The sequence below is a fragment of the Rutilus rutilus genome (genome assembly GCF_951802725.1).
Source record: "Rutilus rutilus genome assembly, chromosome: 19".
NCBI classification, from domain to species: domain Eukaryota; kingdom Metazoa; phylum Chordata; class Actinopteri; order Cypriniformes; family Leuciscidae; genus Rutilus; species Rutilus rutilus.
This window is the reverse complement of record NC_140232.1, coordinates 3,774,190-3,796,381: the sequence shown is the minus strand read 5'-3', so window position 1 is coordinate 3,796,381 and position 22,192 is coordinate 3,774,190. Positions and strand designations below refer to the sequence as shown.

Genomic DNA, 22,192 nt, shown 5'->3' with positions numbered 1-22,192 from the left:
ACTAACCCGACCCCTAACCCTACCTATCACACACACACACACACACACACACACACACACACACACTACCCGACCACTAAACCTACCCATCACACACAAACACACACACACACACACACACACACACACACACACACACACACACACACACACACACGTCTGGTTCACTATCTTTGTGGGGACTCTCCATAGACGTAATGGTTTTTATACCGTACAAACTGTATATTCTGTCCCCTTACACTAACCCTACCCCTAAACCTACCCATCACAGGAAACATTCTGCATTTTTACTTTCTCAAAACAACTCGTCCTGTGTGATTTATAAGCCTTTTGAAAAGTGGGGACCGCTGGCTGGTTCCCACAATGTAGGTGATCTCAGGTTTTACTATTCTTATGGGGACATTTGGTCCCCACAATGTAATATAAACAAGGGCACACATTACACACACACACACACACACAGACACACCTTTACCTGAAGGCTTGAAGGCCGTCAGCTGAACCTCCTGAAACAAAACGGCCCGCTGGGATTTATTAAGTCAAGTCTAAATGTAATAATCATTTGTTAACATACAAGTATTCATGACTTCAATGAGCTCATTGTTTCTGCCTTAAATTATTACATTGTTGAAATGAAGACATTTTTAGCTAACTGTGATTTTGTACATGTACATTTCTGAAATGCATAACTTGGACAGTTTCCTCTGATAACAGATCACTCTAAACTGTAATGTGGACTCATGCAGTTTCAGTAAAGCTGCTTTGAGACGATGTGTGTATTGTGAAAAGCGCCATTCAAATAAATGTGAACTGAATTGAAATGCAGTTTATTTGTACAGCTCTTTTTACTGTAGACATCGCTTCACAAAAAATCATAATGTAATGTTTATCATATCATAATATCATGCCTTACAGTTGCGTTTAGAGATTACAGATGGACGATGCATTTTGCAACAAGCATTCAAGCAGTTTCTGAAGAGTCTCTTCTGCTCAAAGCTGCATTTATTTGATCAGAAATACAGTAAAAACAGTGAAATATTACTAATATTTAAAATAACTGTTTTCTATGTGAATATACAGTAAAGTGTAATATATTCCTGTGATCAAAGCTGAATGTTCAGCATCATTACTCCAGTCTTCAGTGTCACATGATCCTTCACAAATCACTCTAATATGATGATTTGATGCTCAGTTATTATCAATTATCATTGGTGTTCAATTAATAATAATGGTTCTTATTATTATCAATGTTGAAAACAATTTTTGCTGCTTTGTATTTTTGTGAAAACTGAGATACGTTTTATCTTTCTGGATTCTTCGATGAATAGAAAGTTCAAAACAACAGCATTTATTTGAAATAGAATCTTTTGCAATATTATAAATATCTTTACTGTCACTTTTGATCAATTTAATGCGTCTTTGCTGAATAAAAGTATTAAAATGGCAGTGTATCTCAGTTTCCACAAAAATATGAAGCGGCACAACTGTTTTTAACACTGATAATAATCATAAATGTTTCTTGATCATCAAATCATCATATTAGAGTGATTTCTGAAGGATCATGTGACACTGAAGACTGGAGTAATGATGCTGAAAATTCAGCTTTGATCACAGGAATAAATCACATTTGAACATATATTCACATAAAAAACAGCTGATTTACATTGTTATAATATTTCACTGTTTTTCTGTATTTTGGATCAAATAAATGCAGCTTTGAGCAGAAGAGACTCTTTCAAAAACATAAAAAAAAAATCATACTTATTTCAAACTTTTGACCGCCAGTGTATATATCGCCCTGCATTAGTATACTGTATACTTATACATGTAATACTTATATACTAACTTCATATAAACTTTATATAAAGAGCTAAGCGATAATATAGTTACATTTTGTATGTACATATGTACAAAATATCATTTTATATACAGAGCTGTGCACTATTAAAGTTGAATTTCTTGTGACGATATAAACAATCACGCAGCCGAGGTTTGCTATGTCACATGTGTTGCTTTACATGAGTGTGTATGTAGAGTATGCAGGTAAAGCACTTTTAATATACAGCTGGGCGATAATATAGATTATATTTTTTGACATTATAACAATAAAGCTGTTGAAAATGGTCTCTATACTCTAGCACTTAACGTGAGTGTACTGTATGTATACGGGTGAGCGTTGATACAGTAATTTGTTGATTAATTCAAGTTATTAATTCGATATCTGGTGATAATGAGAATTTTGAAATCTGTGAGTTTATGTAAATTTTTTAACAATTTGGTGTGGTGACAAGCCAATCACTGTTTGGTGATGTTCATCACTGACACGGTTAAAGTGAAATATCAATGAAAAACCAAAAGTCATTACTGCTTGAATATTACGTGTGGTTTGTGCAGCTTACCTGACTTTTGTGGGCTGGTTTTAATGTGAAATTCCCAATGTTGTCCTCTTTAAAACGTTCTAGAGGAAATGACAGATGTTATATGCAGGTAAGCAGGCTTTGTAAAGAATTTCACGACTAAAAGTGACAGTAAAGCACTCTCACACACACCGTTCCTGAAGATGAGCGGGTTGGCGCTCATGGGAGTCGAGCTCTCGCTGCTCTCAGGGCTGGAAAGAGTCGGCAGACTGTGTACCCATGATGCACTGGGAGACTTCTGCGAGGGCAAGAACCCGATTGGCTGAGAGCAGTTCTGCAAGAGGAAATGACATCAAAAGTGAGTTCGATAACCGAGAAACGGCTCATCCGTAAATCAGCAAAAATAATCAGTCTTACTGTAAACGACAAGGCTTTTCGCTTGTCCTGAATTCTTCTTATCGCGTTCCGCACCTGCGTCATCATAAAACATTCAGATACAGTATTATACTGCAATCACACTACTGAAACGTGAGAGATGTTCATACAGAAGCCATACCTCACTGTTGTAAACCGCATACACCAGAAATATGTACAGGCCCTGCAATATGGAGAGAGTTAACGCTGCTCGATTACGGCAAAAATCATAAACAGAATTATTGAGATCACAATTGAGCTATTAAACATGGCTAGAAACGTCATGCATTTATTGAACTATTCAATTTAACAGTGGATATCCTTAACTTTCACCATTTCAAAAAAAATAAAAAATAAAAAGGGAGGTGTAAATGTGTTCAACTATAATGAAAATAATGTCATAATGCAAAATATCTTAATGCAACCTATAATACTGTGAAATCTAAGTGCTATATGCAAAATAATTAATTTTTCCTTTCGATTTTGGGGTATAATATGACATGGATGTTATAACAGGGTTTTGTGAGATTCAGTCAATTACTTTAGGATTAAGCAAGAGAAAACAAAGTGTTTGAAATGATTTATATATTAATTTTACTATAAATTACTTTGTTTTCTGATCCAATATAATAGCAAAATGTGTCTGAAAATCAAATCAAAATCTGTCGTGAAGTGACGTCTGTTTTTCTATTATATATTTATACTGTATTTTTCAGTTACACATATACACACATTTTGTTTTTTCTCATTTTTCATATACTATATGGTACATTTTGTTATTTTCACTTGTTTGTGCTTGAATTATCACTAGTATTTCTCAGTGTATGACAAGTTTTGGTATGAGCAAAATACTTTCTTACTTGCTGATCAATACACATCAAGTGTCTGCATAATCTTGCTTATTGACTACTATTTGCTACTTGACCGTTCATAATTCATAGTGATGTCAGAGCTGTAACCTATATAAGCTCTGTGTGTCTAGTACATTATTTTGAGCACTACACGTCATAATAACTGCATGCTATGAATCAATAGTTAAGCATTAGTAAATAGTTAATTCATCATTTATAAAACATTGTAAATGTATAAAGCAGCATTAATAGACATTAGTAAGCAGTTTATAAATACAGCAATAAATGCTTTACTCTTGATGTATAAGCATATCTCTAATGTATGTTTATACGCTATTAATGATCAATTTATCATTTCTAAAATAAAGTATTAACCAGTTATTTAGGAGATGTCAGTGGTTCATAAGATCATTTAGTAAGTCTAAGTAAATTAAACTACTTAAATGTACATTTATACATCTTATTATTTAAACAGAGTAATAGTTAATAAATGCTTTATTAACAATTAATTCAGGAAGTTATAAAACATTTAGTAGCTGTCAAAAGTAAGCACTATTTATGCCTCGTAAAGCTTTTACAAAGGACATTTAAAGGCTCAGTTATCTTCTAAACAAAAAAAGGAAATTAATCATATTAATGTTGGGACAATGCTTTATAAATGATGAATTAACTATTTACTAATGCTTAACTAATGATTCATAGCATGCAGTTATTATGAAGTGTTACCAAATTTGCTAAATAGTTAAACATTCATCGATCAGTACTTTTTACTTTCAATGCTCAAGTACATACAAATATTTGACTTAAGTCATATTTTATCAGAGCATCCATACTTTTACACAAGTGTTGTTTACTTCATCCTCCACGGTCTAATCTTAGTAGCTGTTAGCATAGAATCAGCCATATATACTGGCCAACGAATAATCGCATCCAAAATAAAAGTTTGTTACTTAATACATGTCTGTGTACTGTGTATAATTATTTTGTATATATAAATACACACATTTGCATGTATATATTTATGAAATATTTGCATATACTGTATATATACTGTATATATATATATCTCAGATAGCAGGATCTTTCCATGCACTTCCTCGATCTTTGTTCTTGCTGTTCTCACAGACGTCTGCTACATAAACACTCATGATAGATCTGCACGGCTAATTATATCAGAAGAGTTTCCTGCCCATGTGTCTCGTCCTCTCTGTGCGTCTCCCCCGTTCTCTCTATCGCTCTTCTGCTGCTTTTATCTTTTTCCCAGACGCACACAGTAAATCTACATTAACAAGCTCTGGGAGGGAATTCAGCCCTCGTTCATTATAGACATGGGAGGAAGAAAGAGACAGAAAGAGCAAGAAAGCTACATGAAGCTGAAAGAGAGGAAGTTCATTTCAAATGTGTTGACGGATTTGAGCCTGATTAAGAGGAAGGCAAACACATCTGAACTCTCTCTCTCTCTCTCTCTCTCTCTCTCTGTCTTTAATAACATGCATGAGTTAAGCTACTTGATTATGGCAAAAATCATTAACAATTATTGGCAACACTTTACAATAAGGTCCCATTTGCTAACATTAGTTAACATGAAATAACACAGAACAGTTTTTATTAAAGTCCCCCTGTAGTCAACAGCTTCATCACTTAAAACTCATCTTTGATCACCAAATTGACATATTGAAAAAATGTTTCCTTGAAAAAAGACTTAAAATATCTTGATTGTAACTCGACACCCTTTCCTCATTTAGTATACGTGGTTTTATGATTATGCAAATGAGCCCCGCCTCCACTCACTCACTCAGCTCAGAGATCCACTGGTTGACGATCACACGTTGATCTGATTGGTTACAAGGTAGTTTGTGACGTCAGAAACACCAGCGATTTCAAAGCGTGTTTTTGAGACTGTCTTTGGTTCACTGCAGTTTTAAGGAGGAAATACTCAGCAATGGTGTCGACTTATGAATTTACACATGGTTTGTCTTAAAGCATATTAAAAACACCACATAGACATATAAACAACATTAAAAACTGGATTTTCACAAACGAGTGGATCTCTGAGTTGCTGTGAGTGAGTGGAGGCGGGGCTCATTTGCATATTCATAGAACCGCGTTTACTAAATAAGGCAAGGGTGTCAAGTTACATTCAAGATATTTTAAGGCATGAAGAAAAATTTTCAAAACGTTTAAATATGTCATTTTGGTGATAGAAAATTATTGACTAACAGGTGGACTTTAAAAGTTTGTGTAATAAATTCTGTCAAACCAAAAAAATTCTTTCTAAATCTACTTTTTGTGACGTCTATTCAATGCTTTTCCCATTTACACAATAATGGTTTAAAAAAAAACATTTTCGGTTGGTCATTTCTCAGCCCAAATGAATGTGTGATTAATTCGATTGATAAATTTTGGCTGAGAAATCACCATATGAACAATATAAACAAACATACATTAAAAGCACATTACTGTAAAGGAAAGGGTTTTTAAAAACAAAACATGCGGTTGAATGCGGCAAACTAATCGTATTATCTTGATTATTTAGTTTTTTAGAATCACTGGAAGCCAAAATCACAAGTGAAAATAAAATCTGATGAATTGGCCAGTTGAGTGAATAATTCAATGACTCACTCATAAAGACCACTTGCTTTGTCCTGAATGAAAAGCATTGAGTGTTGTTACCTGAAAAGCATTGAGCGTGATGAACAGATAGGCCACGACATCAGACAGGTGTACCAGCACGCCACACAGCCAGGTCAGGCCTAAAACTGGTAACAAGATCAACACCGGCCGCGTCGCTGCCCTGCATGTGCGCACACACACACACACACAACATCACATCTTCATATTACTGAATGCATTGGCTAGGCTGCACAGTTTTACACTCTCCTTCAAGGACATCTATAACTAGCTGATTATACAGACACTTTTCATTCATTTCTACTATTTGAGCGTAGGAAATATCTATAAAACAGGTGTCTGTTGATATTTGCATGGTATCTCTTCAAGTCCAGGTGGCTGATAGAAACAGAGGAGATACTGGTGGGCAGATGCTTCCTCTGTTATGAGCTCAACAAGATAAGAGGAAAGCTAGAAATGACTGGCGGATCCGTACTGCACTCTCTCTCTCTCTCTCTCTCTCTCTCTCTTAACGAAGTTGAAAAGTGAAAAGCAATCACCAGGTAAGATCCAGCGTGTGAAGTTTCGAATCAGAACTGGGCGTCAGCATTTTGGCTCTGCGACGGGCACTGGCCACTGTAACCATAACAACACGAAAAAGCACCACGGCGTTGACCTGAGAACAGAGAAATAACTAGTACAATGAAGACTATCTTTCAACTTTAAAGGGATAGTTCACCCAAAAATGAAAATTAGCCCATGATTTACTCGCCCTCAAGTCATCCTAGGTGTACATGACATTCTTCTTTCAGATGAACACAATCAGAGATATATTAAAAAATGTCCTGGCTCTTCCAAGCTTTATAATGGCAGTGAATGGCTGTTTCTATTTTGAAGTCCATCAAAGTGCATCTGTCCATCATAAAAGTGCATCTATCCATCATAAAAGTGCATCTAAGTGCATAAAAGATGCACTTTTATGATGGACAGATGCACTTTTATGATGGATAGATGCACTTTTATGATGGATAGATGCACTTTGACTTCAAAACAGAAACAGCAATTCACTGCCATTATAAAGCTTAGAAGAGCCAGGACATTTTTTTATATAACTCTGATTGTATTCGTCTGAAAGAATAATAGTAATAGTAATTGAGTAATAGTAGTGAAGATTTGTGACAACAACTGTCATAGTATTAGTTGTCTAAGAACCTTTTCCACCCTCAATCTGTTGTTGTTGTTTTTTTGCTTCTGTGCCTTTAAGAAGCTTGCATGCATTTGCAAAGCCTGTGCTACATGGGCCAGTGTCACAAATGAGTATCTTAAAGCATATTAAAACCACCATATAGACATATAAAGAAAAAACATTAAAAGCTGGATTTTCACCACAGGGGGACTTTAAAAAAATGAAACCTGCACGGATGAATTGTTCACAATAAAATCTATAACATGCATTTCAAAAACAGACAGGGTGAATTTTAATTGCATGCTGACTTTAAAACCATCAGCACTGCATTGCATGTGCTCACACTCTCAAAAGCAGATAAGAGCTTCACTTCATCTGAGACACACACTCTCACTCTGAGGAACTGCACACTTACGGCCAAGACAAAGAGCACAGGCCCTGCAAAAGCCCAAATCACATTGGACTGAAGGTTCAGCCAGCAGTATTGCTGAGCTCTGTACTGGTTCAAAGTGGCCACCAAGGTTACAGCAACTATAACAACCGGCAGCCCTGAGGAAGACAGAGCAAATACACACACAATGCATGAGAGGAAGGTTAATCAAACAGTACATGAATACACACACACACGGATGGTTCTCTCAGTTCTCACCCCAGCCCAGCACATAGTAGAGCTTCATCCTCCTCTCCTCGCTGATGTTCACAGACACCACTTTACTCCAGAGAAGCAAACCCTCCACCAGCATCCAGCAGAAAGACGAGAGGAAGAACAGATGGAGGAGAGCCGACACCAACCAACAGGCCTCCTGCGCCACAGAAACACACACATATGAATGATGCCAAAAAAAACACATTCGAAACTGTAGTCCATCACAAATATAAATAGGTCCACTACCATTCAAAAGATCGGTGTTGGTGAGATTTTTAAATGTTTTTTAAATGAAAGAGGTCTGCGTTTATATGATAAAAATACAGTAAAATCCGTAATATTGTGAAATATTATGTTTTCTATGTGAATATGTTGTAAAATGTAATTTATTCCTGAGATCAAAGCTCAATTTTCAGCATCATTACTCCAGTCTTCAGTGTCACATGATCCTTCACAAATCATTCTGATTGGCTGATTTAAACATTTCTGATTAATATCAATGTTGAAAACTGTTGTGTTGCTTCAAATTTTTGTGGAAACTGTGACACATTTTGTTCTTTGATGAATAGAAAGTTCAAAAGAACAGCATTTATTTGAAATAGAAATCCTTTGTGACATTTTTATACACGATCACAATAAAATCTATTTTGATCAATTTAAAGCATTCTTGCAGAATAAAAGTATTAATCTCTTAACAGAAAAACGCCAGAGTTTGGATTGGTCAATTATGTGTATGTAATTTATCACTAAAGAAACCACTGTCTTCATTTCACAGCTGTTTCGCTCCTTTTGATCAACACCTTCAGATATTTATGAAACATAAAAAAAATCAGGCAATATCAAAGTCTGCATCCCTCAGGTCCTCTTTCCATATTTGACCTGCTGTTAGTTCAGCAAACTCGCATGCAGTTTTATTGTTCATGGTTTTCTTTATATGTGTTCTGTGTGCTGTTTGATTGAGTATGAAGAGTTGTGATACAGATATATCAGACAGAGAAGGCAGACCTGGTTTCCCGCGGCCCAGTCGCTGAAGATCAGAAGAAACTGAGCGACAGTCAGAGCCACGATCAGGTTCTTGTGCACCGTAGTCCGATCTGACTTGGGAACGCTAGAGGGAGACAGAGAGCAACAAATAATCCCATCTGTGAGACGCTGCACGTGACAGAGAAACGTTGCATGGTTATTTTTGTGTGTAATCATCATATAATAAAAAACTCACCCAATAGCCACAAAGAGAATGAGTGTGAAGAGGAGACCACAGAGAGACACACCAGAGCCAATCAAACTGAGGATCTGCAGAGCCGTCTCGTGTTCAACACTTCTCTACAACACACACACGCACTTCATTTAAGAAAGCAAAATTAAAATGGACTGACAAAAAAAAAAAAAATTGCCAGCATTTTTGATCATTTTCACAAAAATTGCATGAAATATATCAAAAGGAAAAACAGACTCTCTGCTAAAAAAAAAAACCAACCTGTTTTATTCTAGCTTTGCGCATTTTTTTTTTTATCAACAATTGAATATGGGCAAGTTTAATAAAAAAAAGCTACATTTTTAGCAAAAAGCTGAGAAAAATCACGTTTTTGTCAAAAACTACATCCAGAAGGGATTCAGAACGATGATCAGAACACAGATGCAGTAGATCGAGTCCATCAACACCCCTAAAGCTTCACAGTCCTAAAGCTCGTCCTGGGTCGACCTTTCATTAGCAACATCAGGCAGTTTTGATTTATATGCCGTTTCATTTTTGATCGCGTTATTTTACATATGCATATGATTACATATGAGATCGCTTGTTTCTGCTTCTTTGCATGTGTTCTGATCTGGAGGTTCTGTACTCTTTCAGAACATGTGTGATAGCGCCCCCTAGCGTATAACAGTGAAAACACTGAAAAATCTGTGTTTGGCAGGGAAAGAGTTAAGTGCTGTAAGCATTTATTTTTATAAATTATTCCTAAAACTGTTACAAATAATTACACAGTGTATATGAGGTATTAACATTTATTATGAAATGAGTGAATATCCCAAAAAAATTCTGGTTTCACTATATTAATTTGTCTATATATGATTGACTTTATATTATTGGCTCTTTTATTAATAATCATTATTTTTTTATTTTATATATGCACCTTTAAAAGCAGCTTCTCAAAGATAAACAATACATAAAAAAAATAATTGAAATAATTAAAGGGACACTAAGTAGGAATTTCTCCCATCTAGTGGTGAAACTGTATTTTGCATTCAAACGAATAATGCTCTCCAGCGCCTCACTTTTTCAAATGCGCGTTGCATCTACGATAGACGTTATGTACCAAAAAGCTATGACAGGATGTCTTATAATAGCACTTCCAGTTTTTCTTCGGGTGAACAGGTTTGTTATTTAAAACAAACTGAAACTTGAATCAATGAAAAAAAGAATGTTACAGTATAAATTACTGACTGTGAAAAACATTAACTATGGTAATTAGTAGTAATGCCTTCTTTACTCGTTATATTTTTGAAGTACGTGCATTGTTAGATATCATCATCATCCGTGCCTTCTCTAACGTTACTTTACTCAGTAGCTGCTATTCATCAAAGAGCCTGTTTAACTTACTATGAATAGAATAGATAAATAGATATAACTATAAATGTTCTACTATCTATATAATAAAGTTCACAACCAAGCAATGAAAAAAAAGCTTGTAATTAAGACCGTAACATTGACTTACCTGTCGAGAAGAAAGCAGGCAACTTCAGCATCTCTTTTGAAAGCTTTCTCCTGCATTAGCTATCCCGACATTAACCCTTGTTTTTGTAATCTCCGGTCACGTTTCCTTTTATGGTCTATTTTGGACTTTTTCGACGACGAGGACTCCTTATCCTGTGACTCATATGTATGTATGAATGAACGGTGTATAAATAACCGTGCAGTGCAGCCTTTTAAACTTGCCGCGGCAGTGACAAGCGCCTCTCACTGCTCTGCTCCTCCGCTTCTGCTGGCTTCAGTCACGTGACGCTGGCTCTGAACGAAACGCGTTGTGGAAACGCGTTGGCCTAGTACTTTTTGTCCCTCTCTGCTATTATAGTTTTTCAAGATGGCGGAACTACATGGAAGCCTCCGTGGACCTACCCGTCCCATGTATATAAAGATAATAAATTCTTTGTTTACGAGGATTAGTCTGATCATTGGCATAGGTATTTGTACACCATTGAGGGCATATTTATGAATAAAAATATTGATTTTAGATAATAAAATACCTAAAAAGCTACTTATTGTCCCTTTAAAAACAAAAATCAGTAAGCTTGCGCTAGTCTAAAAAAAAAACATCTTAAGTTGAGTTTTAAAAATCCCAAAAGTCTGAGCTTAATTTAACACCTTCTTTTTCTCTGCAAATACATAAGGACATTTTTCTTTTTAAAGCAAAGTAATTCATTCTTTGTCAAATTTGTAGAATAAAAGATAATTAAAAAAAAAAAGGTCATTGCTACTTTTTATCTCACAATTCTGACTTTTTCCTCAGAATTGCACGTTTATAACTCTCAATTGCACATTTATATATATAAATTCTGAGAAATGCAGTGAGAATTGTGGGATATAAACTTGTAACTGCGGGGAAAAAAAGTCACAATTACGAGTTTATGTCTTGCAGTTCTCACTGCATTTCTCAGAACTGTGAGATATGAACATGCAATTTTCTTTCTTGGTGGAAATGAGTATCTAGTCCATTTACCGATCTGAAAGATCCACTCATCACTGATGAAACCTCCTCACCTGAACCTCGTAGATCTGTAACAGCAAGGCGAAGTTGGTAGTGTGGTTACAGTAACAAGAAGTGAAATTATTCTGGGTGGAAATAACGGCGCAGCCTTTAGTGGACCAGCCTCCCCTCTCTAACCTGAGGGGTCCAGACACAAGAACAAGATCTCAGACGTTATTAATAAGAACATCAGGCAAGAATTACACAATATGATAAATGTAAGTAAATGAAAAGCACTTACATCAGGTCAAAATCCCAAAATGCACAGATAGGGATCAATTTCAATGTACTGTTCTAAAGAGTGAAAAAGACACACACACACACACACACACACACACTTCATTCAATCCTGCTGAAAAGAGATTCATTTTAAACAGTTCACACTGCCGATCAAACGCTTGACGTCAGAACCATTTGCTTTTGTTGATAGAAATGAATCCTTTTATTCAGCAAGGACACATTAAATGGATCATAAGTGACAGTAAAGACATTTCTTGTGTTACAAAAGATTCCTATTTTAAATAAATGCTGTTCTTTTGAACTTTCTATTAATCAAAGAATCCTGAAAAATGAAAAGTATCACGGTTTCCACAAAAATATGAAGCAGCAAAACCTGTTTTCAGCATTGATAATAATCATAAACGTGTCTTGAGTATCAAATCATCATATCAGAGTGATTTCTGAAGGATCATGTGACTCTGAAGACTGGAGTAATGATGCTGAACATTCAGCTTTGATCACAGGAATAAATTACATCTTAAAATATATATTTACATAGAAAACAGTTATTTTAAAATGTAATAATACTCATTATAACAATCTCTTCATGACTGTAGGCAAAGCTAATTTCAGAAATTAGTTTCTGAAAATATGCTAACAAACTAAAACTATGGAAGAAAAATAATGGCAAATGTGAATTTGAAACAAAAAAGCTTGTTGAATTGCACCAACTGAAAAAAATATGCATTGCATTAAACATAAACACAGCTTTTGTGTCTTTCTCATGTTTTCTGCATATATTCTGGCGCTGATAATCATCAAACACACTTACCGCTTGCTCCTTTTCTGTCAATCCGTTTTTGTGAATGAAATGAATGAACTGTTGCTCTGGTCTCCTGGCGAGCTCGAGTCTTCTAACAGCAGATGGAGATTATTAATCGCTAATCTACTGATATTCCTGCAGTTCCCGGATCTGAAATGCTGTTGAATTTGAACCACTGAATTTGTGCGAGCGAAATAAATGAACCGAAAATTGCCTGTCAAATATTATGGGTTGTATTCTTAATCTGAAAGGTAAATTAGGGATTATTGAATTTTTAATAGTGAAAATGTGTGTAAAATATTTTGAATTAAAATATTCACAGCATAAATATACAACCATGTTGAATTTCAGCCCATAAAAATGCAATGCATTAAAATGCAAGCATTTTTTCAATTAGTGCAATTGTTTCAAAAACATTTGCCATTATTTTCCTTCCACACAAACGCACACCTGTTATTCCCCATACCTGAACCCTGTGCTGGAGTGTGAAGTGTATGGCCACGCTGACCGGCTGTCCGTCTGCCAGCACTGAGCTGGAGATGACCGATGAGCCCAAGACGGTTCCCATATACCTGAGACACACAACCACACACGTCAACATCAGCCGTCTGACCAAACATGCATGCGGGAATCACACTGATACAGGAAGGAACAAGCAATTCTCCTTTTATTTACTGTATGTCTGACCCACATGCAATTTTAGTGATACGCTCGAAGCAATTTAAGTTTTGAAGTATGGACCCTTTTCACATCAGAAGAAACTTCTAAAGACGTGAACAGAAACTACAACAAATATCGTTTTTACCTTCCCATTTGCCCCAACGGCAAAAGAAAAATCCATGATAGTGTTTTTATGACTTTCCAAACTAAGGAAAAAGGGAACACTTTATTTTTAATGGTCAACTTTAGACATTCTACTAACTATAAGTAACTTGTCAAATACATGTTATTTAAATACTCTCATTATAGTATTAGCAGACTGTCCGCTTAATATCTGCTTTATTTTGATGCTCCTCAACAGACTTTCTACAGACTATAAGCAACGTTACATGTACATGTCAACTTATTCTCCTAACCTGAACACTAACAGTCTATTAATACTTTAATAGGAGTTAGCTGACATGTAGTTGCAAAGTTACTCATAGAATGTCTAAAGTGGACCATCGAAATAAAGTGTAACTAACCGGAAAAAATATTGAGAGATTGATTACGTTGTTCAGAAGAGAGAAAGATGTCAAATTAGCCGTCACTCCCTCAGCCGTTGTATTAGAGACACTCACACAGCAATTTCATTTAATGCCAAGGTAATAAAACACCAACACTGTTAAAAAAAGGTTTCAACATAAAAAAGTAAGTGTTTGTGCTGCCTTAAAATGTGAAGTTTAGTCAACTTGAAATGTGAAGTACTAAGTGACAACTTGGATATTTTGAGTGGACTAAACGTAAAAAATTTAAGGCAGCACAAACGCTTACTTTTTTTTACAGTGAAGTATATTGTTATGAATAAACAAAAAACAAAACCAAAAAAAATATCTATGATTTACAATGTTAATAACTAGGGTTGGAAAATACTTGAGGTCAAGAATCAGATACTTGTTATAAAATAAAAATTTCAATTCCCCTTATCGATTCGTTTGTGTGCATTTTAAAATGACTAAACCACTCAAGCGCAAGAAGACTCGCACGCTGTTTTCACATCCAAAACGAGCACAAAGAAAAAGTGATTTTAATGTGATTTTAAACCGTTCAAATGCAAGAAGACTCGCACGCTGTTTTCTCTTTCAGTTTTCACATTCAAAGTCCGCTCACAGAAAGCCACCTCTCCTACTGTATAATGGGCGATACTGAACTTAACTGAGTGTAAACAGTAAAAAAAACACACACATGTAACAGTATATTGGATCCATGCAGCTCTTAAAGTGACAGTAGCCTAATATTCCTGCTGCCGCTCTATAATAGCGTTAATCAAACAACTAAAGACGGAGAAAATTCACTCGCTGTTCTTGACTGAATATCTTTTGTAACTATATTTGTAATGTATATATTATTTATAAAGTATCAATAAAAGTATTTATAAAATCGTATCGTAACGTAATCGTATCACTGCTCAGTTGTATTTTTTGGTGTGATTGTTTATTTGTTCTTTTTTAATTGCTGAGTGTTTCCTTGTCTTTAATAATATAAGTACATTTATATTAGTTATTTTTTGTTCATGGTATTCAGCCACAAAGAAATGTTTTGCAATAAGACCTAAGGTACGAAAGTCCGAAATTTTCGTATGCGTTTTTGCAGAAAATTTAAACCCGATCCGATTTTTTTTTTATGACGGATGAAAGTTTCGGAGGCAGTGTGTAAACGTGATTGACACAACGTTTTTTTAACGTGCGAAAATTTCAGACGAGAATTTAGAATAAAAACCTTTAGAATAAATGTGAAAGATTTCTACGTTTTTCTTTTTTTCTTTATTGGAATCAAAATTAGGAATCAATAAGCAGAATCTGAATCGTTAAAATTCAAAGGATAACCAACCCTATTAATAATTGTGGAAATGCATCATCACATTCTGGGAAAAGGGTCCATTACAATCATGTGGTGCATGCGGTTTAGTTCATTTGTAAGAAAATATTAAAGATTTAATCGTTTGACAGCCCTAATTCCAGCTTCCATTGAGCATGGCTTACCTCTGCGATCCATCGCTGACTATGGGAGAAACGCTAATGTTTTCCTCTCTCTCCGAGAGACACTTCACAGAGCCGTACCATGTGTTCAATAACGTCACCTTTCTGAAGTCTAAACAAGCACAACACATATGAATCAAGGGAAGAACACTGTGAAAGGTTAATTGTAAATCACGAAACTTCATCGCCAATCAAACATGGTTTTAATCATGGCTTGCTTAGTTGGGGACATTTAATTCAATATTCAACAATATTATTGATCTGCCTGCATTAACACCATTATACTGTATGAGAACTGATCTGAGCTGGACGATGACAGCACGGTTTTCTCCAGAGCGGCTATATATATATATACAGTGCTATGCATAAGTTTAGGCACCCATGCTAAAGTTGACTAAAAAGAGGAATAAAAAAATCATCTTTTGGCAATTGAACTTAATGCCTTAATTTAAAAAATTAGGAAAAATCCAACCTTTAAGGACACCAATTTTCTTTGTGAATGAATAATGTATCGTAAATAAATAAATGTTCTTCCTTAAAATACAGGGTGCACAAGTTTGGACACCCCTATGTTAAATTCCCATAGAGACAGGCAGATTTTTATTTTTAAGTATTTTTTTTTTTTTTTTGTTTAGGATACTATGCATCCTGATAAAGTTCCCTTGGCCTTTGGAATTAAAATAGCCCCACATCATCACATAGCATTCACCATACCTAGAGTTTGGCATGGGGTACTTTCCATAAGATCATCTCTCAATGCAAATCAAACTAGCTATTAGGCTAACTGAAATAAAACCATGCCAATCTCTAGGTATGGTGAAGGCTATGTGATGATGTGGGGCTATTTTAATTCCAAAGGCCAAGGGAACTTTATCAGGATGCATAGTATCCTAAACAAAAAATAAAAAAAAATACTTAAAAATAAAAATCTGCCTGTCTCTATGGGAATTTAACATAGGGGTGTCCAAACTTGTGCACCCTGTATTTTAAGGAAGAACATTTATTTATTTACGATGCATTATTCATTCACAAAGAAAATTGGTGTCCTTAAAGATTGGATTTTTCCTAATTTTTTAAATTAAGGCATTAAGTTCAATTTCCAAAATATGATTTTTTATTCCTCTTTTTAGTCAACTTTAGTATGGGTGTCTAAACTTATGCATAGCACTGTATATATAAATGAACTAATCATCCCTACCATTGTTATGTAGTTCCTTCATGTTTTTAGCGGAGACAGAGATGCAGTCTCGATGTCCCACATCCGACCCACAGAACGCAGGAGCGCGAGACGCTTCAGACAGAAGCCGCTGTTGGACCTGCAGCTCTGAGACACAGAAACACAGATTCTGCCGTGATATTTCTGTGTGTATCAGTGGCTCACCGCAAAACATGCTTTTCTTACTTAGTATTTTTGTCTTGTATCCAGTCCAAAAATCAAAAAATTCTTAAATCAAGAAGCATTTACTAGATGAGTAAAATGACATAGGAAATTATATCTTTTTTTCTGATAAAAAATAAATAAATAATTAAGTGATTTTTTTTTTCTTATTCTAATTTTGAGATATAAAACAAGATATCATTTCTTATGTCATTTTACTTATCAAGTAAATGCTTCTTGATTTTAAGAATTTTTAGGATATTTGGACTGGAAACAAGACAAAAGCATTTTTTGCAGTGCTCTCGTTCGCTGTGTGTGTGTGTGTGTGTGTGTGTGTGTGTGTGTGTGTGTGTGTAACTCACTGATGTTGTGGCTGTGTATCTGCACGCTGTCTGTGTCGTCCACCAGCAGAGAGTTCAGGTTGCTCATCATACGGTCTACAGTCTGGATGACAGCCATCGGCCCCTTCACTACCTACAATTATTTAATTATTCAACCCAAACATTATTCAGACACCAGATATAATTTTCGATCTTTTTTACTAGTGTGTGCAGGACACTATAGTTAATTTATAGTGAGGATGGCAAAATAAAGTAAACTGTGACATTATACCCAATAATTCTTCATACAGTGACTACTAGTGAAATGTATACAAATTTGGGACCAAAAATTATTCATAGACTTTGACCTGATCATGTTTTGCTGAAGTGTTTTTTCTTTAATTGCTAATGCTCTTTTTACACACAGACTGAACAAAATGAAGCATTGCTTGGTCATTGGTTGAGCTAAACTGGTATTATCTAATTGTGTAGTTAAATTTAACTTTTATATTTAGCTGACAGATATTCAACATAATTTGTTAACAGTTGTGCGGCTTCATATTTGTGTGGAAACTGTGATACATTTTAACATTTTATAATATCTAAATATCGATAAATCAATCATTATAGCCCTGAATCGAATCGAATCGTTTCCAGAATTTTTTGAGGTATCGGCACATATCGTATCGCTGGCTGAGAGAATCGATGTCATATCATATATCGTGATGAACTGTCCGATTTACACCCCTAAACACAAAGCAATTAATAATAATTAATAATTAATAAACGGGTCACTTCAGTCACCTCTTTGATGCTGTGCCATTTACTAATTCAATGAATAGGCTACCTATTTATTTACAATAAGCACTTAATTAAAATAATAAATGAAAGAGCAAGCAGAGTCTGACTTTGAGCGCACACGTTATATCTGAGCGAGAGCAGACAAGAGCCATGACGCTGTATATCTGAGAACGCGCGTCCAGTTTTGTGCGAGAGTGAAGTAAATCAGAGAGTTGAGTGAGTTGAGAGATTGGTGCTCGCGCATTACTTGGATGCACTCTCGACATTTGTCATTAAAATAACGCCATAGAAACGGCCTCAAATAAACTATAAAAAGGTGAAGATAATCGTGTCAGAAAGTGGCAATCGATTTTTTATTGGTTGAAAATAAACATCCGTCCTTTGGATGAGACGTTAAACCGAGGTCCTGACTCTCTGTGGTCATTAAAAATCCCAGGATGTCCTTCGGAAAAAGAGTTGGGTCATCCTGGCCAAATTTGCCCCGTGGCCTCTGTCCATCATGGCCTCCTAATCATCCCCATATACTGATTGGCTTCATCACTGTCTCCTCTCCACCAGTAAGCTGGTGTGTGTGTGTGTGTGTGTGTTCTGGTGCAATATGGCTGCCGTCGCATCATCCAGGTGGAGCTGCACACTGGTGGTGGTTGAGGAGATTCCCCATTCCATGTAAAAGCGCTTTGAGTACCCAAAAAAATCGCTATATAAATGTAACAAATTATTATTATTATTATTATTAAAATCAATGGAGAATATCTCGTATTTTTCCGTGGGTGCTCGACCATTTCCACAGGATCGGCGCCTACACTGTACAAAAAAAGTGCTGCCTTCAACATCAAGTCATTGTACTTAAAAATGTAAGTAATTTCAACTTAAATAAAATTCAACTGACTTAAAAAAATGTGTTGTATCTTGTAGAACGTATAAAAAAAGTTGAAAACTGCTTAACTTATTACAGCAATGTAAAAACATACACCCCAAAAAAATATTTTCTTACTTAGTATTTTTGTCTTGTTTCCAGTCCAAATATCAAACATTTCTTAAATCAGGATCCATTTACTAAAGTAGTAAAATGACATAAGATTTTAAGTCTTGTTTTCTGGGAAATAAAAAAAATAAAAATAAGTTTTTGCTTAAAACAAGCAAAATTATCTGACAATATGGGGTAAGAAAAATTATCTTGTTTCTGGTTGAATTAAGATTATTTTTCTGACCCCATTGCCAGATAATTTTGCTTTTTTTAAGCATCAACTCACTTAATCTTATGTCATTTTACTCATCTAGTAAATGCATCTTGATTTAAGAATTAATAGATATTTGGACTGGAAACAAGACAAAAATACTACGTTTTAAAAGCATTTTTTGCTTGAGATTGAGACGGTGCTTCAGTCACCTCTTTGATGCTGTGCCATTTACTGGCCTCCTCTTGGCTGAGGAGTGAATCTGCGATGGTGATGAAGCTCTGGCCGAGTCTCTCGGCATCTCGCCGGCTCTGGTTTGCTGTGCTGGGAAGATCAGCGGCCCGAGAGAGAACATGCATCAGAGAAACCATATCTCTGTCCTCCAGCGGTTTGTGCTCCTTCAGGACCGCTCGCTCAGAAGCGTTTAACAGACGGGACACCGAAGACCAGCTCTGCCCATCCACAGTATCAGAGAACACATCGTCTGCAGTCTGAGAGAAACGGGACAAGACACGAGTTAGATGGGCTTTACATTTACATTACTTATTAGAGGTGTAACGATACCCTCGTGTAACGATACCCTCGTGTCACGATTCGATACATATCACGATACTGAACTCATGACACAATATTATTGCGATACTCCAAGACATATGATAAAAGGTTGATTAAAATGCTAAATTTGGCTTTACATTGTGTGTGTAAATGAATAGGCTTGGACTTGGTGCTGGAAACCCAATGAACAGGACAATAGAGACACCAGAATAACAATATTCATGATTCTGAAGCTGAAAATACAGTATTATTTTAGATGAATATGCTTGAACTCTGACTAGATATATTTAAAATAATGTTGGCCACTTTTACTGGTAACATCAGACATTTGCCATTATCAGGAGCCACAAATATTCCCCCAGTGCATTATTATACATTATATTCAACATTATATATAGCAGTTTAATGTAGTACTGACACTAAAACTCTGAAAACGTGCATTTTTTCTCACATAGTAATTTTCATTTTTGGTGAACTATACACAATACAGATTGTCATTATCCACGAAACATACTGTTGCATTTTTGTATTGCGATATATTGTTTGTGACACGATATATTGTTACACCCCTAATTACTATTACTTGTTTTACTTGTATTGCTGGCACTGTTTGCTGCAGCTGTTTTTGGTTATTTGTAATGACAGATACTGTGTGTAAGATACTCATGCTGAGAAAGCACTGGACTCTGTACCATCCCGAACTGCATGAGATCCTGCATGAAGTGGCTTGGGTTGGACCTTAGAGATTCTCTCAGTTCCTTCATCTTCAGATAGTGTTCTGTGGGTCAGAGAGTCAAGTCACCTTTATTTATATAGTGCTTTTTACAATACTGTTTATTTCAAAGCAGGTTTACAGTGATAACAGGAAAATAAGTCAACAAAGTTTGTTTCCAGGAGAAAATAGTGTCATAGTCCAGCTTAAGTAAGCTCAGTGATGTTTCATTTTTGTTGTAAAAAAGTGATTAATTTAGTTCATTTATATATATAGCCACTCTGGAGAAAAACATGATGTCATCGTCCAGCTCAGTTCAGTTCTCATATAATGGTGTCAATGCAGGCAGATCAATATTATTGCTGAATATTAAATTAAATGACCCCCAACTAAGCAAGCCAAAAGCCAATGGCGAAAAAGGCGAAAGTGACAGGAGCCACCCATACACAAAAGAATTGTATTTGAAATATATTTTCTGGATATGTTTTGGAATATATGCAAATATTTGAAATTGGCCCAATAAATATATTTCATACTTATATTTCATATATTTTTGTTATATTTCAGAATATATTTCAATGTATTTGGAATATATGCCACATATATTTTTGACACTTTTGGGGACCCGTACAGAAAAAAATACATTGAAATATATTCTGAAATATAACAAAAATATATGAAATATAAGTATGAAATATATTTATTGGGCCAATTTCAAATATGTGCATATATTCCAAAACATATCCAGGAAATATATTTCTTTTGTGTATGGGCAAAACTCCATCAGTGACAGAATGGAGAAAAAAACCTTGGGAGAAACCAGGCTCGGTCGCTCAGTTCTCCTCTGAACAAACAGTGTGTGATTATGATTCAGGCAGCATTACAGGTCAGAAGTCAGATTTGAACATTCAGAATATTATATAGAGCTGCACTGTCAGGCCGAGCACAACACTTCAGTACATTCAGACTTTAATCAGCTACAGCAACTCTTTCACACACACCTTTGCTGGTTCTGCAGATGAAAGGGAATGTGTGTGTGCAGACGGCAGAGCTGTACTGAGGCTGACCGTCAGACCGGCCATTAAAAACCACACACTCCTCTTCCTGTCTCTGCGTCGCCTCCAGGGACCCTGCCGAAATAATTATATCCACCACAAATAAACAGAAACTTACAAATTACAATTCATTCATTTTCACATATCAGCTGAAACAACCACAAAAAAATTATATTATATATGTAGTATTATTACAGTTGTTTTGTTAAATATCAAAGGATTCCAAAGTATTGGACAACTATATATATATATATATATATATATATATATATAAAAGACGGAACGATAAGTCATGGGAGCATCAGACCAACTGAAAAAATGAGCAATTAACGACATTTTAAGATTATTTCAGGCAAAATGGCTGGAAAAGAAATCATAAATACAATCACTAGTACTGTGATTTAATGGTTTATCACTTTTGACCAATAGGTGGCGCTGTGACCAAATTGATGCGGTGTGGTCAGAGTATGTTGACAATGACACGCTGACATGGGCGCAAATGCATTTTCTATTTAAACAACGTGGTGCAGGACATGAAAATGAAAACCGCGTCGGGCTGAAACTAGCAAAAACACTTGCGTTGCGCTGGCGCTGCTTTGCGCCGGATGTATGGTAAGGCCCATAATTCACAGTCATTTTGGTGTGCTCTTCATCGAATTCATTTGC

The 22,192-nt window shown here is 35.5% G+C and overlaps 1 protein-coding gene across 2 annotated transcripts in view; it reads right to left on the bottom strand.

Annotated features, from left to right (window-relative positions):
• The window catches only part of adgrd2 (adhesion G protein-coupled receptor D2), a 32,678-nt gene that overhangs the window by 4,573 nt on the left and 5,913 nt on the right, over window positions 1-22,192 (bottom strand). The window contains exons 6-25 of one of the 2 annotated variants that reach the window (XM_084388795.1): window positions 21,473-21,601; window positions 20,452-20,537; window positions 19,417-19,695; window positions 17,268-17,379; window positions 16,726-16,851; window positions 15,531-15,639; window positions 13,316-13,421; window positions 12,049-12,101; window positions 11,822-11,945; window positions 9,284-9,387; window positions 9,070-9,172; window positions 8,068-8,221; window positions 7,834-7,967; window positions 6,793-6,908; window positions 6,296-6,416; window positions 2,914-2,955; window positions 2,775-2,828; window positions 2,550-2,691; window positions 2,400-2,458; window positions 470-506 (exon numbers count right to left, since the gene is read on the bottom strand). In XM_084388795.1, coding sequence (XP_084244921.1) covers window positions 470-506; window positions 2,400-2,458; window positions 2,550-2,691; window positions 2,775-2,828; window positions 2,914-2,955; window positions 6,296-6,416; window positions 6,793-6,908; window positions 7,834-7,967; window positions 8,068-8,221; window positions 9,070-9,172; window positions 9,284-9,387; window positions 11,822-11,945; window positions 12,049-12,101; window positions 13,316-13,421; window positions 15,531-15,639; window positions 16,726-16,851; window positions 17,268-17,379; window positions 19,417-19,695; window positions 20,452-20,537; window positions 21,473-21,601 — 2,190 coding nt within the window. The remainder of the gene's footprint in view (window positions 1-469; window positions 507-2,399; window positions 2,459-2,549; window positions 2,692-2,774; window positions 2,829-2,913; window positions 2,956-6,295; window positions 6,417-6,792; window positions 6,909-7,833; window positions 7,968-8,067; window positions 8,222-9,069; window positions 9,173-9,283; window positions 9,388-11,821; window positions 11,946-12,048; window positions 12,102-13,315; window positions 13,422-15,530; window positions 15,640-16,725; window positions 16,852-17,267; window positions 17,380-19,416; window positions 19,696-20,451; window positions 20,538-21,472; window positions 21,602-22,192) is intronic. The other variant, XM_084388796.1, reaches the window with a different exon arrangement.